Source organism: Chlamydotis macqueenii, chromosome W (genome assembly GCF_036417535.1).
Source record: "Chlamydotis macqueenii isolate bChlMac1 chromosome W, bChlMac1.mat, whole genome shotgun sequence".
In the NCBI taxonomy this organism is placed as follows: domain Eukaryota; kingdom Metazoa; phylum Chordata; class Aves; order Otidiformes; family Otididae; genus Chlamydotis; species Chlamydotis macqueenii.
The window spans coordinates 43,452,244-43,470,122 of record NC_141592.1 but is presented as its reverse complement, the minus strand read 5'-3'; the positions used below and the strand labels follow the sequence as shown (position 1 = coordinate 43,470,122).

Genomic DNA, 17,879 nt, shown 5'->3' with positions numbered 1-17,879 from the left:
TGTGGTGGCTTGTGGTTACTATATTTTCAGTATAGCTAAGCTATTCTGTGTGTCTTTTCAATGTATTGGAGCACATCATCATTAGAAATTGCTTTATCAGAGTGGGACAGATGTGCATTTTATATATAAAACCACAGAATTCTTTGGACAAAGCACAGATAACACACAGGCAAATATAGTGGGTTTTTTGTAGTGTACATATGTTCATTAATAGGATATGCATACGTCACATGTGCAACTTACAAGGGCTCTTGAAATTTGCTTTATTTCTCTGTAGTGCTTCGCATGACATAAACACACTAGAATAAAACAATTTGGGTTGTTGTCATGGCATTTTACTTGCCATCCAAGACTCCACACCATCAAAGGACATCTTTTTCAATCTCTCTCTGGCCCTAGCCAGCTTGACATTTAACAGCACCAGGAGGAAGCTAAATGGCAGCTCCTGGTGATGGTGGGACTTTCTTCAGTCACTTAGAATATTGTATCTTTGGACACAGCATTAGCTGGCAGCATCTGTTGGCTCTTTGGATTTTTTCTCGGAGCAACAGTACTACAGGGATGCCTTGCTTTATGTCCTTGTGACTGTGACAGCAGTGTCAGGGAAGATGCAACATCTTTATACAGAATTGCTAAGTGCGCCATTCTGGAGGGATAGAAAATTGCTTTCTTCATGAATGGGTAGTTGCTTGAGGAAGAGGTTTCAGGAACTCGGGGAGATAAGGTTGTAGCATCAGGACAATGAGAGATGGTTGAGAAAAGCAGGTGGCAGATGCACAGCCAGATTGCATTGCTGGTAAAAATATTTTCTGTAGGTTCTGAGGCAGTCCTATAGATTTGTAACAACCCAGGCAGCTATTAAAAGTTGCTAGACTGAAGACAAACCTGGAGGAAAAGATTCGTTCTGCAGAGGTACTTATGTGCCTCATCAAAAAATCTTAAGACATAAATTGTAAATTCTAATATTAAACTACTTCTACATATTGCAATGATTGGATTACACTATATCAATTTTCTTTTGCTGAAAGAGTATATAAATTCTTAATATATCAATTTTCTAGCTTTGAAATAAACAAGTATAGAATGAAGTGTTTTAGTAGCTGATGCATTTTCATCCTAAACAGGAATATATTCAGATGCTGATGCCTCCATTAATCCATAAGTGGAACATGTTGAAGGATGAAGATAAAGATCTCTTCCCTTTATTGGAGGTAAACGTTAAAATTTGAATGTTTTATCAACTTCTTTTAGGAATTACCCCTAAAGATGCTCCTACTAGGAAGTGTGACTATAAAAGCTGACAGTGTTAGGTATTTCCCATTATGGAGAAAATATTATGACTAGTGAGAAAATCTTGTGACTGAGGAAATGTCATTAGGTTTAGCAGAAATGTTTTAGATTTTTTTTTCTGCCATTCTTGAGTGCTTTCTTTGAAATTCTTTTTAAGAAAAAAAAATGTTCCATCCCCCTGTTCTTGTCATCTCTCTCTCCTTGTTCTCCCTTCATCCCTTCATTAAAACTATTATCAGACAGAGTGAAGGTATGAACCAGACCATGTAGTCTATTCTCTGCACTTTCCGAGTGTGGAGCAGGAAAACACTTCTAGAGAAATTGGTTTTGTAACTCTTGGGTAATGTTAGGGCTTGTACGTGGTCAAGATACTGAAGTTTAGTGTAAGTGCTAGCTGAATTATAATAAATGTCTTCATATGTACTTTCTTGGCCACCTCTAAGAAGATGCTGCTTCTGAGAAATTTTCTCGACTGACATATATAGGAGAGAGTAACAATTAGCTGACAGTTGCCTTGGCTCAGCTAATCGGTACTGCCTTTCTAGGTTGTTTTTACTTAATCAGTTACTTGTGAGTATACTTAAAATGTTTTTAACTTTCCTCTCCCAAGTAAAAGGTACTTTGGGGAGGTGAGGAAAGTTAGTGTGTGTCTGTCTTGCTCTTCTTTTTTTTTTTTTTTTTCTTTTAAATTTTATTCCAGTGCTTGTCGTCAGTTGCTACTGCCTTGCAATCTGGCTTTCTTCCGTACTGTGAACCTGTGTACCAGCGCTGTGTAAATCTGGTGCAGAAGACTCTTGCACAAGCCATGGTATTTTTCTATTGCTATTCCAATGTTTTCAGAATATCTCCTTAAACCAATGTATTCACTATGTAAAGTTATGGGTTTGCAGGGAGATTTGTAGTATAACTATTGAATATTTAAATGAAGCTGCAGTTCTGAAACTAATTGTTTGTTTGTTTTGGTTTTACTTTTATGCATACCCCTGAGAAAATCTAATACTCATTTTGAAAATGCATACTTATTTGTTGGCAGTTGCACAATGCTCAGCCAGACCAATGTGAAGCTCCAGATAAAGATTTCATGATTGTGGCTCTTGATTTACTCAGTGGTTTAGCTGAAGGACTTGGAGGCAACATTGAACAGCTAGTGGCTCGCAGCAATATCCTGACACTAATGTACCAATGCATGCAGGTGAGATGAGTAACCTGTTTAATCCTGTACTGGGTCTGGCTGGGATGGAGGTAACTTTCCCCATAGCAGCCCTCATAGTGCTGTAGTTGTACCTAGAAAGGTGTCGATAACACGTCAGTGTTCTGGCTACTGCTGAGCAGTGCTCTCACAGCATCAAGGCTGTCTCTCCAACACCCCCACCTCAAAGGCCAGTAGGCTGGGGGTGGGCAAGAGATTGGGAGGGGACAGAGCCAGGACAGCTGACCCAAACTGACCAAAGGGGGATATTCCATACCATATGACATCTGCTCAGCAATAAAAGCCAAGAGAGAGGAGGAGGGGGGAGCATTCGTTATTAAGGCATTTGTCTTCTGAAGCCACCGCTACGTGTACTGAGGCCCTACTTCCCAGGAAGTGACTGGACTTTGCCTGCTGATGGGAAGAAGAGAATAAACCTTTTTGTTTCCTTTGCTTCTGCGCGTGGCCCTTGCTTTTCTTTATTAAAGTGCCTTTATCTCAACCCATGAGTTTTTCCATCTTATTTTTTCACCCACCTTCCCCTGTCCTGCTGAGGAGGGGAGTGATAGAGTGGCTTGGTGGGCACCTGGCAGCCAGACAGGGTCAACTCACCACAAATGCAAGAATTTTCTTAAGAGAATTGGAAATATTCCTAGAATTTTCAGATCTTTTTCTTCCTCTCTTTAGGATAAAATGCCTGAGGTACGGCAGAGTTCTTTTGCATTGTTAGGTGATCTGACAAAGGCGTGTTTTCAGCATGTTAAGCCTTGCATCGGTATGTTTCTTTTACATATTAAATAATTAACGTGTTTTACAAACTGATAAGAGAGACTGGTTTAGCCATTGTTAAGTTCCCTTTTCTGTGGCTTGTCTTGTCATGGTATTGTAAGTTTTCGTTTTCCGTTATCAGCAAGGATCTGTAGTCTTTTTCTCCTTTGAACTGTGTGTTTAAGACACGTTCTTTTTGTAGACTGTGCAAAATTTCATTTTGCTTCTTGATTTTTTATAATGTAACATGCTTCCCGTTGTACTGGAATACAGCAAACCAGATGTACTTAGACTTCAATTAGAACAGTTGCTTTCTTTGATAAATCCTTGAATTTGTAGGGTTTTTGTTCTACTAGAATCCACTGTTACATATAATTTATGTATATTCAAATTAGAAAACTTGACTAGAGAGTAGGTTTTGGAGGTTTTTTGTTTTGTTTTTAATTTCAGTAGGGAAGTAGCATCAGTTACACACTTCCATGATATTCACTGTCTCTTCCCTCAGATACTCTTGAGATACACTTAATTTGACAAATGAATGCTTGGATAGACTTGTAATTTAAAATTTATTTGACAAATGTTATAATCTATCTTTGTGACTAATATTTTATTAAAACTTAATCAAGGCTGTGATTTGTCTTCTAGGCTTCATTGTTGTTGGCTGTATGGTTTGGGGGGGAGGGGGGGGAGGATGTTGTGTTGTGTTGGGGGTTTTTGGTTTTGTTCTGGTTTTAGCATAGCTGAATACATAGCTATCCAGGTATGTTTTTTCTTCCCCCACCCCCAGGAAGAGGAAAAAAAAAGATTTCTAGAGTTACATAATGGTAAACCCTATTAGAAATATTTTGAAATCATAGTTTGAAAATATTTGCATTTATCTGCTTAGGTTGTAAAATCCAGGCTAATCTGATGTACAGCAGAAATACAGCTCTTGTTAATTCAGGTTAATGGTTTACAAACATATAAATATGCTTACACGATTTTTAAAAAACTTTTTTTCCCCTCCTGTGATCTTACAGTAATGGGAAAAGATGGTTGTATTGTGTAATGAGATTTTAAAATATTGTTCTTTCTAGCTGATTTCATGCCCATTTTGGGAACCAACCTAAACCCTGAATTCATTTCTGTGTGTAACAATGCCACCTGGGCAATTGGAGAAATCTCCATCCAGATGGGTAAGATTTTAAATTTTTTTTTTTCTTTGATTCTTTGCACATTTAGAATGTTTTGTCTGGGTTTAGTGGGGTTTTTTTATTATTATTATTTTTAGTGATACTTTCATGTTAAAATTTAAATTAAATTTTATATTCTTGTTCTTGACAGTAAGTTCAATGTACCAGATCTAAATAGATTATGTATATTAATGGTCATTTTCTTCTGAATGTTTCTTTTTGGCTGTTTCAGGTATAGAGATGCAGCTTTATATTCCAATGGTGTTGCGTCAGCTTGTAGAAATAATTAACAGACCCAACACACCAAAGACATTGTTAGAGAACACAGGTACCCAAAAACTGAACCATTCATGGTGAAGGGAATTAGAGATATTTATTTTTTTTTACAATGATTTATAAAATTGCATAGAAGTTATTTTATTGCTATGTATTTGACTTTTATAAGCAAAACCAACTCTGTTTTGCAGAAGCTCTTACAAGTCTCAATTTTGCAGCAAAACATCTGTCATATATCTAGATTATTAAAATTATTGCTTTATAACAAAAACACATCTTTATAACCTTTTATATTTATTTATAATCTATTTAAGTATTTTTCCAATTTTATTTATGTATACAATATGACAAATGCGTGCAGTAATACTTAGACTTAGTGGCTTTACGCTGATTTTAACATATGTGTGCCCTTACACATCTGTACTGTAGATATATGTCTAGTGTTTGAAACACATGTGATTGGCATATATAAAACAAATAATGAACTCTTTGAATTTACAAAAAATGCACTTTTTACAAGTTTTTAAGTTTAATTTGTAGTAATATGCTCAAAAATCTAGATTTGTGGTGGCAGTTTTACCACAACATAACTAAAAATTATGTATAACTTCTGTTAACTGGTCACTTAATAACAAATTTATGAAAAGAAATCGAACAGTGGCATGCATGTTTCTGTGTTCTGGCTAGCAGCTTTGCCTTCCAAATTGGGAGCAGTCCCCAAATACCTTATTGAATTGGAATTTCTGAGGCTTGTTTCTTTTGCATTTATAGAGGGCATGTTCTGATATAAAGAGCACCTTCCATACTTCAGCAAAACTTTAACTAATAATTTAACAGGGTTCAGGTTTACTGTTTCACTAATTGAAAATCTTTTTACTTTTTTTTTGTTTGAAAATTGTCTTGTAGGAAAAATGATAGTTTAGTTATTACACGTGACATAATTGAAAACGATGCAAATTCGGTGCTACAGTTTTTGTTTTTTGTTTTTTACCTAATTATGAGATATATTAGAGAGAGATTTTTTTCAATGCATATTTTTCCTCCAGTATTCTCTACACCTCATGCCCTCATTTAGTATGGAAGGTGAACTTGAAGGAAAAATTGCCTATTTGTCTGGCATATTGTGGGTGCTGCTTTTTGAAAATATAATTTTGGAGCAAATAACTACTTGTTATGAAATACACCATGGAATAGTATAGCAATATAAATTTTCTTTCCCCTTGCCTCAATCCATTTTGTTTACACTGATGAATGTGTAATACCTGTAACTGAGAAGCATCCAGTACTTAATGTTTGCTTCCATCACTGCTAGAGAATTTTTTGAAGCATCCAAACACTGACTTTTTTTTTTTTTTAGTATCTTAATAGTTACTTTAAACGTGGATGCATAAAAGCAAATAAATGTTGTGTGGTGTACTTATTATAAGTTTGTTGTGGGATATTGTGTTGTATGCTATTGGTATGTGCAAGAGTATTGTAGGTTTCTGCTTTAGATTGTTATGTAACAAGCTATGAAAACACTTCTGCTATGGAAACATATGAGAACACCTTAAGTAAAAGTAGTTGCATAGAAAATAATGAGTACATACCAAAAAGTTAAGCTTTGACAGAAACTACTACTCCTTGTACAGACTGTAGCTATGAGAACTTACAGATAGACCTTAAAAGTGTATTTTCATTTGAAACTAGCACTTCAAATGCAGTTTTTTAAGTTAGATCTGCCAAAAATTTGAGACACTGCATATTGAAATTGGGTAATGTCTGGCCAAAATAGTACATTACCAGTGAGCTGCAGCCTTCATGGAATGAGTGCATTTTAAACTGTTAGTATATCCTACACTAAATTTTTGTATTGGAGAAAGCATCATCTGCTTTATTGCATGTTTCATGAAACTGTTCAAAAATGCCTGTTAAGTAGTGTTGCATAGTATGTCCCTTGAACATAGGTCTCCTTTCTCTGCTTCATATAAATTTACTGAATTTTAGTATTATTCATGTATTTTGCTTCAAGTAATCCTGATGTTATTCCCTGCCTTCTCCTTTTTCTAAAGATTAATCTTTCGTGAGTTGAGCAACCACCATTAAAACACATTTGCATGATGATATTTTCTTCAGTCTGTTCCTCAGAACAAAGGATCACAGTACCTAATCATCCAAAGAAGCAGTTTTGCTTTTCATATGTCCTTATGTTTTTGTATCAGAAGTCAGATTCTTATACAACTTTTATGAGGAAGCCTTTTCTGTAACAGGAGAAATATTGGGATCAAAAAATTAATTTTCTGCAGTCAGTTGCTGTGAGTTAGCAACCACTTTAAATTCTCTACAAGACTATGAAGAAAACAAATATTTGGTGCTCTTTGAGAAGTGTTTAATCTACTTAGCGTTTATTAGGTAGACCACAATATATTCAATGTAAAAGTATTTAGAAATGTATTTTTACTGATAGATAGTAGGCCTGTTAAAATCTTGAATTAAAAATATTGAAAAAATATAATGTTTAGGACTACTTGATACTAAAACTGAAAATGGTTAATTATAGTAGTTCAGTAGTTCATATATAGTCCATAATAGTACTTTTTATTAAAAGAAATGAAGTGTATGGTAGGTAAATTTACTGTAAGAGATGATTCTGAAGAGGGCAGAATGACTGCTCACATCAGAAAGACTTCGGATTTTAAATTGTGGTTTTTGGTGTTCTCTCATTTTCTTCTTTAATTTTTCTTTTACCCTGGAGAGTATACCATATATGTTGCTGCCTCTTATTTAGGGGGTGGTAATAAACAGCACTGGTGAAATCTTATGTTTACTATCATACACAGATTCTGTTGGCTTCTGTTTCTGAGTTATTTGTTGTTTTTTCTTTATTTTTTTCTCCTCCCCCCTCATTTGCTCATGTCTTGGTTGGCGTTTGGTGGTGTATAACCGTGATTGCATTACCTTAGCAATAACAATTGGTCGTCTTGGTTACGTTTGTCCTCAAGAGGTGGCCCCCATGCTACAGCGGTTTATAAGACCCTGGTGTGTATTATTCAATCTTTTTTTTTTTTAATTCATTTTTCTTCACTCTCTTTCTTTCTTCTATCTCACTTTTAGATATATTTTCAGTTGCTTACAAAATCTCAATCCTTAATCATTGCCAACCATGTGACTAATCTTGTCCTATCAGGTTTGTGAGTTTTTAGTAACACTGTCATGTTGTGGATACATACTAATTTATGCATGGGATAAGATTGTCACATGCTTGCGTGTTAAAGCTTGACTATGAAAGAGCATTTTAAAATCCACCAGAATGATAATACAATGCATGCAAATACTGTAAAATTTAAACTGTACATTACTTAAAATTCAATCTGAGGCTTGAATTGTTGTAAGGAATATGTTTCTAGATTTTTTTTTATGTATAAAATAGCTTGCTTGCTGCTGTACAAGTTAAATAACTCCTCTAAGAGGTATCTGACATAATTCATACTGCAATAGTATTATATGTTCTGTTTCTAATAATGATAGTTTTTATAAATATTTAATATACATGTTTCTTTTGTATTTAATGGAATACAAGTCACTTTCTAACTGTATATAGTGAACAGGAAAGCAAGATTCTGGAGATGATGCCTAATGGGAATATACTAGTAAAGACTGTGTGCAACAAGTATGTTTCTAAGTGTTCAAAATAATGTTTCAGATAATCTTATCAGTGTGGCTTATTCCATCAAATACTGTCATCTAGTTCTGACTTGATTGAATGAAAAAGGAATAGAATTAGCTAAGTTTTGCTCTCCAACTTGCTAGGTGCACCTCTCTGCGAAACATAAGAGACAATGAGGAAAAGGATTCAGCATTCCGTGGGATATGTACCATGATCTCGGTCAACCCCAGTGGAGTAGTCCAAGTAAGATATATAAATAGATCTTAACTTTTTTCTTTACTGTATATGGAGTATGAAAAAGTTTAGCTTGATGTTGATTCCCTGTAGTACATGCTGTAGCTGTTTGTTGGGTTTTTTTTGACGTCAAGGAGGCCAATTTGTTTATATTTCAAATTATTGATATCATGATACTTCAGGATTTCTGCTTCAGTAATTATCACTTATGGAAAGGAAAGGACAATATTTTTAAATTCATTTTTGTCTTTTACTTACAATGAATATGTAAATAATGAACTTTGAACTGTATTTTGATAATTCTGTCAGTCTTTTTTATTGAGGATGTGTATGAAAATACAAGGCAAAAGTTGACATACTAAAACCTATTTTTCAGATGCAATCTAAGCTTTTAAAAACAGAAACAGAACAAAAACAATAACCACCCCTTCATTCTTAAAGCTTTGGTAGGGAAGATTCTCTCTCAGCTTTGGATATATTGCTTAAATAGTAAATAAGAGACAAGGAAGATGCATCTCTTTAAAATAAATAGTACATCTCAAGAATAGAATATGACTTGCACTTCAGTCTCTGCAGCTCCGAAGTAAAGCCGTACCAATGTAATATTTTCTAAGAGGTGTTGTAGTTTGGTTCCCATCGGGGCTAAACTACGACAGTTATTTTGGTGCTCAATGTGGGGCTCGAGGAATTTGTGATAAGGATATTAATAGGGAGTAGTAACGGGCAAAACAGGGACTGAACTCGATAAAAGAGCGAAATGATTATGGGGAATTTATGTTCTAATTGTGGTGAAGGGACAACTGGTGAATTGTTTGTAAATTGTCCACGTTTGCTGGTGTTGTGAGAGGATATTATTTTGATTTTGGTGCAGGGAATTCTTTTTTTTTTTTTTCTGTTGATGTGTGTGTATTTTAATTATAATTCTTAACTACGTAATTCACAGAGGTGAGGGGTGGAATGTTCTGGTTTTATTTAGTGAGGGGGGACTACGGCGGCAGCTTCTGCAAGAAGCTGCTAGAAGTTTCCCCTTTGTTCAGTGGACTCGGCCAGGCCTAGGGCGGACCCCTGCTGGCCAGGGCCAAGCCAATTGGTGACGGAATGTTCCCTGATAACGCCTCTGCGATAACCTATTTAAGAAGGGGAAAACAGGAAAAAGAAAAAAAAAATAGGAGGAGAAGATGTGAAGACGCTGAGCTGGGGGCAGGGAGGGGGAGGCGTGAGCCTTGTGGGCCTTGCAGGCCTCACCCTCTGGCCTCCCGCTGGGTGGCCAACAGGGCCCGACTGGGTCCAGCCCAGCTGCAAGAAGTGAAGAGAGGAGATGTGAAGAGATCCTGAGAGGTGTCTGCCCGAGCTGGTTGTGAAGAATTTCTTGTGAGAGGAATGGCTGCAGATGCCAAGGTCAGTTCAGAAGGAGGGGGAGGAGTAATGCTGCTCCTGGCCAGGATTCCCCTGCAGCCTGTGGTGAAGACCATGGTGAAGCAGGCTGTGCCCCTGCAGCCCATGGAGATCCACAGAGGATCAGAGATCCACCTGCAGCCCGTGGAGGACCCCACGCCTGGGCAGGTGGATGCCTGAAGGAGGCTGTGGCCTGTGGAGGGCCTGCACTGGGGCAGCTGTTCTGGAGGGACTGCACCCCATGGAAGAGATGACCCACGCCAGAGCAGTTTCCTGAAGGACTGCAGCTCATGGGAGGGACCCCACGCTGGAGCAGGGGAGGAATGTGAGGAGTTCTTCCCCCCAGGAGGAAGGAGCGGCGTAAAGTGACATGTGATGAACTGACCATAACCCCCATTCCCTCTTCCCCCCTGCGCCACTCAGTGAGGGGGAAGGAGGTAGAGATAATGTTAACCCCGGGAAGAGGGAGGGGTGGGGGGAGGTTATCTTGTTCTCTGTCTCATTATCCTGCTTTGGTTTTAATAATAAATGAATAGTTTTCCCCAGGTTGAGTCTGTTCTGCCTGTAACGGTAACTTTAAGGATTTCCCCCTGTCCTTATCTCAAACCTTGAGCCTTTTTTCTTATATTATCTCTCCCTGTTCCCTCAGAGAGTGGGGGCAGTGAGAGAGAGACTGCGTAGTCTGGTCCCGATCGGGGCTGAACTACGACATGAAAGTGAATTTCCCTTTCCTCTGCCTGGAATCCTTCTCCCTGAAACACAAGAATCAAGCCTCTATCTTGTTTTGAATTGTTTCATTTCATTTCACTTATCCCTTATTCTGTACTTAGCATTTCCCTCTTCTGCTGTCTGTTTGTTCTTTCACACAGCTTAAAGGTAGGGAGTAATTAAGGACTCTCTTCATTATCCCATCTCTCCTCCTATGTAGTTGTTATCCTCAGTTCCTATCCAAAAACATGTGCATTATCAACTTAATCATTAAGACTGATGGTGTAGTAGGAGGTAATGCATGACAGCAGATGAACTAAACATAGGGATTTTGGGGTGGCTTTAGTTTTGAACCTGTGTGGTAAACATTCTGTATATCCCGGAAACAACTTTGATCTCTGCTTAAAGAAATACAAGAATTTTTTTCCCAACTGGAAATATGTGAGAGTGAGTTGCAAGTGTGTTCTTGAGTTTGTTGACTGTTATTAACATGATTGCTTCTCAAACTCTGTATGTGTACTGAAAGAATTTGTTAGAAAAGTGTGGTGTGGGAGGGGAGGAGGTGTTTGTTCGGTTTTGTGATTTTATTTAATCAAAAATCTGAGTAAGCAGAGCTATTCCTACACTCAGCTATTTCTATTTCCATACACTTATGCATACAATAACTTATCATTATTGTCTGAATTAACTGGAAAATAAAGACATAAAACCAAAAGCAGTTGTGAATTAGGATCAAATACCCTGCATAATTCATAGAAGAGAAGAGGAGGCTCCGGGGAGACCTGATAGCGGTCTTCCAGTACCTCAAGGGGGCCTACAAGAAAGATGGGGAAAGGCTGTTTAGTAGGGCCTGTTGCGATAGGATGAGAGGTAATGGTTTTAAAATAGAGGGGGGTAGATTTAGATTGGAAATTAGGAAAAAATTTTTTACGATGCGAGTTATAGAACACTGGAACAGGTTGCCCAGAAAGGTGGTGGAGGCCCCATCCCTGGAAACGTTCAAGGCCAGGCTGGATGAGGCTCTGAGCAACCTGACCTAGTCAGGGATGTCCCTGCTCCTTGCAGGGGGGTTGGACTAGATGACCTTTGAAGGTCCCTTCCAACCCTAACCATTCTATGATTCTATGCTAGAACGAACATCAAGCATTCTTTTCAGACCTGTAAATTGAGGCTTCTAATCTATGTGATTGTTTAATCTCATAGGACTTTATTTTTTTTTGTGATGCTGTTGCATCATGGATTAGCCCAAAAGATGATCTCCGAGACATGTTCTGTAAGGTAATGTTTCCTTCTTACTTTCTATTTCCACTGTTAACATTTACTGTATTTGTGGTCATTAAGGCTTTCTTGCAAAGTCATAAACTTTCAGACAAAACATCATAAAAATCTGAAGTTTTTTTACCTATATTTTCTTACACTCTTTCAGGTTATTCCAAAAAGATTTTAATAGCTTCCTTTTTAGTAATAGTTGTCTACAGGTTCCATGGAAAAAAACACAACTCTCACAGGATGCTTTTGTATTTGTGTGAGAAATTGACAGGCATTCATTCTGTCAAATGCTGGCAGTGGTTCTGGCTCAGCTTTCCTCCTGGAACATATTACACCTTTAAAAAAATAAATGTGAATACAGTGATCTTAACCTATAAACTGTGTCAATTGACACAATGTTTAGCATTCTGAAATGGCCTAACTCTAGGTTGTAAGTCACCACAGTCATTAAAAATACATACACATGCATATGTATATGTATATAGAATATATATTTATATATTTGTCCTGGTTCTGGCTAGGACAGAGTTAATTTTCACCTGAGCTGGGAGAGCAACTGGGTGTCCCCCAGCCACAGGGGCCACCAGCTCCAGTTGCTCTCCCAACTCAGGTGAAAATTAACTCTGTCCTAGCCAGAACCAGGACAATATTCTATATTAATCTGTGTGGGTAGCTATATTCTATATGTCACCCTTAACTAAAATGTTTCTTTACTTTTAAGACTGACATTACTAGACTTCCTTTGTTTCTTAGTAACACTTAAATATTAAACTGGGGAATTCAAATAGACAGATGAACAATGCAGCAATTTGTGGCTTACTGCATATGTTGCTAGTAAATAATGATTGTCTATCTGCTGTTTAATGATTATCTTGACTTCCCTCCCCACTTGTAGATTCTTCATGGATTTAAAAATCAAGTTGGGGATGAGAATTGGAGGCGTTTCTCTGACCAGTTTCCTCTTCCCTTAAAAGAGCGCCTTGCAGCTTACTACGGAGTTTAACCTTATGCGCTGTAGCTGCAGTCTCATAATTAGAGGTAAGCACACAAATCTTCCTTGCTAAACAGAGCTGTCTAACAGATAGTGTACCTAAATGGTGGTAACTGTAGCAAAAACAGTTGTCTGACTCTGTTCTGTTATTTTTACACAGAGAGAGAGAGAGAGAGAGAAAGACAGTGAGTGTATGATATGCACAGTAGTGTATCAAGATAAGGTTGGAAGTGTAGGTGTAACAAAGTACCTGTTCAGGTTTAATAAGCAAGATGATGATTATAATCCTCAAGCCATCATGCTAAAGTCACAGGCTCCCTTATGTCTTATGAATTAGTAGATGGTGGATGTAGTCTAAGCAGGAATATTTCCCTAGGATCGGAAAGCAAGTTTGTTAAGACGCTTTAGCCATGAGAAGTCCAATACATTCCTAATCACATACTAGATGATCTTTGCACTGAATAAAGGGTGTTATGCTAATCTTTAACTCTATTGACTGTAGAGTGTGATGTTTTGGGGAGGTTGATGTGTTTATTATTGCAATATTCCATTTTATGCACCAATTCAGAATTGTTATGGTTCTGTCTGGGGAATGACTCAACTTCAGCAAAAAACAGTGATTGTGCATTCTAGAATACTTGTATTATTATACCACCTTGCTTTGTAGGCTGTTTGTGCGCACTGTATAAAACAAAGTTTCCACGTGTAAAGTAGTGTGATACTGTGAAGAGATTATTATACTACCCAAAAAAGAGGGCAAATTAAGTTTATTCATTCAATCTTTATATAAATTTGATACTTGCTCTAGAGTTTTTGTACTGAAATTATGGGAGTGAATTATGCAATTCTGTTTTATTGTTTTATGGGCAACTATTTAAAAGTAGACCTAAGATTTGTCAGTCAGTGACATAAGAAATTGTTTGAATTGCATGTTTGATCTGAGCAATGGAGTAAAAATAAACCGATTTCAAATATTTACATATTTATAAATGAGGGCATTTTAGTTCTGAAATAAGTGGGGGTTTTTCATCCTAATGAAGAGGAATCCAAAGTGGTAAAGTTGTCAATTATTCTCAGTTTGTACTGAGGAGACGCTTTGGCTATCTTGTTTAATCCACCTAAAAGTGAAATTGTTAGGTCAGTAGAAGGTATGTTTAATATTCTTCCTCAATGTCATAACTACCTCATAATCTTGTACTAAAAAGGCAAAAGCTTGTTAGAATATATAGGACTGCTTTTATCTTAAATCTAAGCTTAGCCACAATAGTGGAACTGTCAATGTAGCTTTAAAGTATACTATGTTGTTTCATGAATAATAATTTATCTGGTATAAATTGACTTTTTTCTTAGACAGACTTAAAAGGGAAAATCTAGGCATAAATTCATTTTTAAGTTAAAGGTTGGCACCTACCGCTTAGAAAAGGCTAAAACACTCTTTGTTTATGCACTGATCTGTCAGTTAAGGTTCAAGGTAAAATTTATCTATACCTCTGTCTTTACTTTCACAGGTCCTTCAGTCTGGGAGACTTATGAGGGAGCCTCTGCACCCAGGGAAAATGTTACCCTTTACTGGGGGGAAGGGTAAACCAGTAGGGAATACAGTACAATCCCAACCCTACTGGGAGGGGTGGGAGGGAGGTGTTGCTGTCACTGTATTAAGTCGATGTTGGGAAATGTTTTAACATCTGGAGCCTTTGCGGGTGGAAATCTGTCTCGTATTACCAACTCTGCACTGGATGTGAAGAAAAAAAAAAAACAAAAACAAACTATTAACAAAACAGCACATTTTGAACTATTGTAAGGAATTGTACCAAAATAAGAACCATATAATTGAACCATAGGGATATGCAAAGAGGAAAATTATTTTGCGCACAATAAAGGAAACCTAAGAATGGGGGTCACAAACATTAAAAGGCTTTCTTTTTTTTCTTTTATTTTTTCTTTTTAAGTAAGGGTTTTCTACCTTATTTCATCCTGCTTGATGGGATTCCTAGGTAATTTGCATGTTAATGAATAACTAAAAAAAATAAGTTAGTACAGTTAAAATGCAGCTTGTGTCTGTATTAGGAGCAGGCACTTGCAGTGTACAATATAGAAACCCCATTATAAATTAATAAAGGTTAACTTGGACAAAATGAAGCAACCTGCAAGCTGCCAAATGAGTCACTCCTTTCATTTTTGAGGTAAGGGAAGGAAGGGACACTTCAAAGGAAAGACTGACATCTTAATTCTTACATTAAAAAAAAAAAAAAGTAGCAGATATTATTTGGTTATTGTACTTCATTAGATTTAATTTCTAGAGTAAGGCATTGTTCTTAACATGCAGTTTAAGGTTCAGGCATGCATTCTGGCTCATAGTGATCAGAAGTAATTTAAATTAGTGTGAAAATAGCATGCTTGCATCATGTAGAGTGAAATTGGTAGACATTTATCTATGTTGCGCTAGTCTTGTGTTGCAGTTTACCAATTCAATATAGCCCTGCATTTAAAATTCCTTTTCTAAGATTCTGTGGATCTTATTTTTATTAAGAATATAGTTAGAAAGTACTGTAGTTAACAATTAGGCCTTGAAATACCTTTTTAGGATCTGTCAAGATTAAGATTTATATTGTATTGTGTGTAACCTGCACAATGTGGAAAACTGATATAACTGTGCAAAATATTTGCCTCTGTGCTGTCGGTGTGATGTGCTTTCTGCATGGTTATATACTAGTGATTTTTAGCAGAATCTCTAAAGATAAGTTACATGGTAAGACCTGTTAAAGGCTGCATAAATGTTAGTTTGCATGTAAAGACAATTGTAGAAGTTGATTACATCATTGCTATATTTGTGTTTATTCCCACTCAACATATTAGCTTTTATGCTTTCTTTTTGTTCACAGCATGATCTTAGAGATGTTTAAGTTAATGGATGTAATGCAGGGTATCTGCAATGTATGTGGACAAAGGCATGTTGGTGGCCCTTTGTGATGTAGTTAAATGCACAAAGGTGTAAGTTTAAAGCTACAGAGTGAAAGTTGGTTTGGATCCTCTTCATTTCATTTGTTTAGCTTTTCTGTTGATGTTTTGGTTTTTGGGCTTTTTGCTGGTTTGTTTTTTTTTTTTTTTCCCCTCCTCTCTACTTACATGTATTCCTGTGAATAAATCCTTGTTAAGTTAACACTTTATTTTTCTTTCCATGTGTATTTTCTTATGTACTGTGAATGTGAAATCCTAACTGGTACACTTGATCTTGTGTTCCTCTGAAAGTGGCAAGTCTTTATTAATTTAGATTGCCTAAAGAGTATCCCATGATGATAAAGGAAAATGGAGAGATTTTTAACTCTGCTGGTCAGAGGTAAAGCCACACCTTTCCATTTTTCAAGTGCTGCAAAATTAACCTGCAAAACAAAACTAAGCCATAACAGCCTTTTTACAGATTTAGTTTCTCACCTTTGCATTGCAGAATTGGATATTGGATAACAGTTTGGGAATTTTATTTTTTTTGTGTGTTTTGTGGTTGGTTTGTGGGGTTTTTGGGTTTTGTTTGTTTGGGGGTTTTGTGGTTTGCTTTTTGTTTGTTTTTTAAGAACTTGCTGCTCTTTGCATGGTTCTATTCTTTGAGTGTTAAATTATTTAGCCATTGCACTGAAATTTGAGCTGTATGAGTGTGGACTTATAAATGCTGTTTAAAGAGTTTGGGGTATTTTTTAATGCTTGATAGAATGCACATTTTAAATGTGTCCTGTTCTCCCTCTCCTTTTTTTTTTTTGTGAGGGGGGGTGCAAATTTGAATGGATTATTAAGAATAGTTTGGACATGTACTGTATGAAGTACATTCAGTACTGCTAGTACATAGTATTTATTCAAATTGGTCAAAATTGCATGTGATAACATGCTTTCAAATTATATTGCTTTGGTAGCAAATACAAAATTCCTTCTTAACTAATAATGCAGAAGTAAATCAGTAATAGTTTTAGTCACTAAAACAACTTTAAAACCTAATTCTGGAAGAAGAATTAAAAAAAACCCCACCTTTAAAATTTAGCAAGGTAGGATATTATTTTAGATGTGAACTTGCTTTAATTTTGAGTGTGTTTGAACATTAGGGAAAAGTTTCAGAGAAATTACATTTAAAAACTTTGTAGAATAGAAAAGCTACCCAAATAATACTGTAGCATTACAGCTAGAATCTGAGTTTAACTAAGCTTTTTAAATTTCAGAAAGCCCCTTTAACCAAATAAAACCACTCCACCTCAGATTATCTTAGGATGCCACTTTTATACATAGTATTTTAATAGGTATTTGTACAAATGTGAACTGATCTGGTATAACAACAAGGAAAATAATTAAGGCAGAAATAAACAGTACTGACAAAATAGTCTTTTTTTATCAATAAGTTCTCTCATGGTATATTTTAAAGCAAATAAAACATATTCCTAATGCATCATATAGTGCGGAGATTTGCAGAAGCCATTTAGGGTTTAATCTGAGGTAAGAAAAGTTCTCAATTGACATTAACAGTTATAATTCAATTATTGCATCATGGGATATATAAAAAGTATTTTAATTCTTGTAGTGTAGTCTTGACAGTTCTTGAATGTTGACTGAATGTTTATACTGATAGAATTGTCAGTTTGTTACATTCCACTGTTTCTGTCTGTTGGCATGCTAAAAGCACAGCTGCACTTGCTCCTTACACACTGAATAAAGTGCTGTTAGTCTGCTAAACTACAGAAATAGCTGCTGCTAAGTAATGGTGAAGATTTTCTACTTGAATATTTTTGTTGTAGGAACCTCAGGAGGTCAATGTGTACTGTTTTTATATATGCCTTTTTCCTGTTTTGAGTTTCTTTTTTTGAAGGATTTGGAGAGTGAAGAAAAGCTGCTGATCAACCTAAGTTGGTAACAGAAAGGGTATTTAAAATCCTTATAAAATGCATCTCTTTGTCAGTTCTAAAT

The 17,879-nt window shown here is 36.3% G+C and overlaps 1 protein-coding gene across 1 annotated transcript in view; it reads left to right on the top strand.

Moving 5' to 3' along the window:
• The window catches only part of LOC147596720 (transportin-1-like), a 78,478-nt gene extending 62,373 nt beyond the window's left edge, over nt 1–16,105 (top strand). Inside the window, exons 14-24 of the mRNA XM_086769527.1 lie at nt 1,125–1,211; nt 1,991–2,098; nt 2,324–2,482; nt 3,167–3,254; nt 4,324–4,422; nt 4,652–4,747; nt 7,638–7,713; nt 8,485–8,584; nt 11,882–11,956; nt 12,843–12,985; nt 14,447–16,105. Coding sequence (XP_086625653.1) covers nt 1,125–1,211; nt 1,991–2,098; nt 2,324–2,482; nt 3,167–3,254; nt 4,324–4,422; nt 4,652–4,747; nt 7,638–7,713; nt 8,485–8,584; nt 11,882–11,956; nt 12,843–12,950 — 996 coding nt within the window. The 3' untranslated portion in view covers nt 12,951–12,985; nt 14,447–16,105. The remainder of the gene's footprint in view (nt 1–1,124; nt 1,212–1,990; nt 2,099–2,323; nt 2,483–3,166; nt 3,255–4,323; nt 4,423–4,651; nt 4,748–7,637; nt 7,714–8,484; nt 8,585–11,881; nt 11,957–12,842; nt 12,986–14,446) is intronic.
• Nucleotides 16,106–17,879: the final 1,774 nt, after the last annotated feature.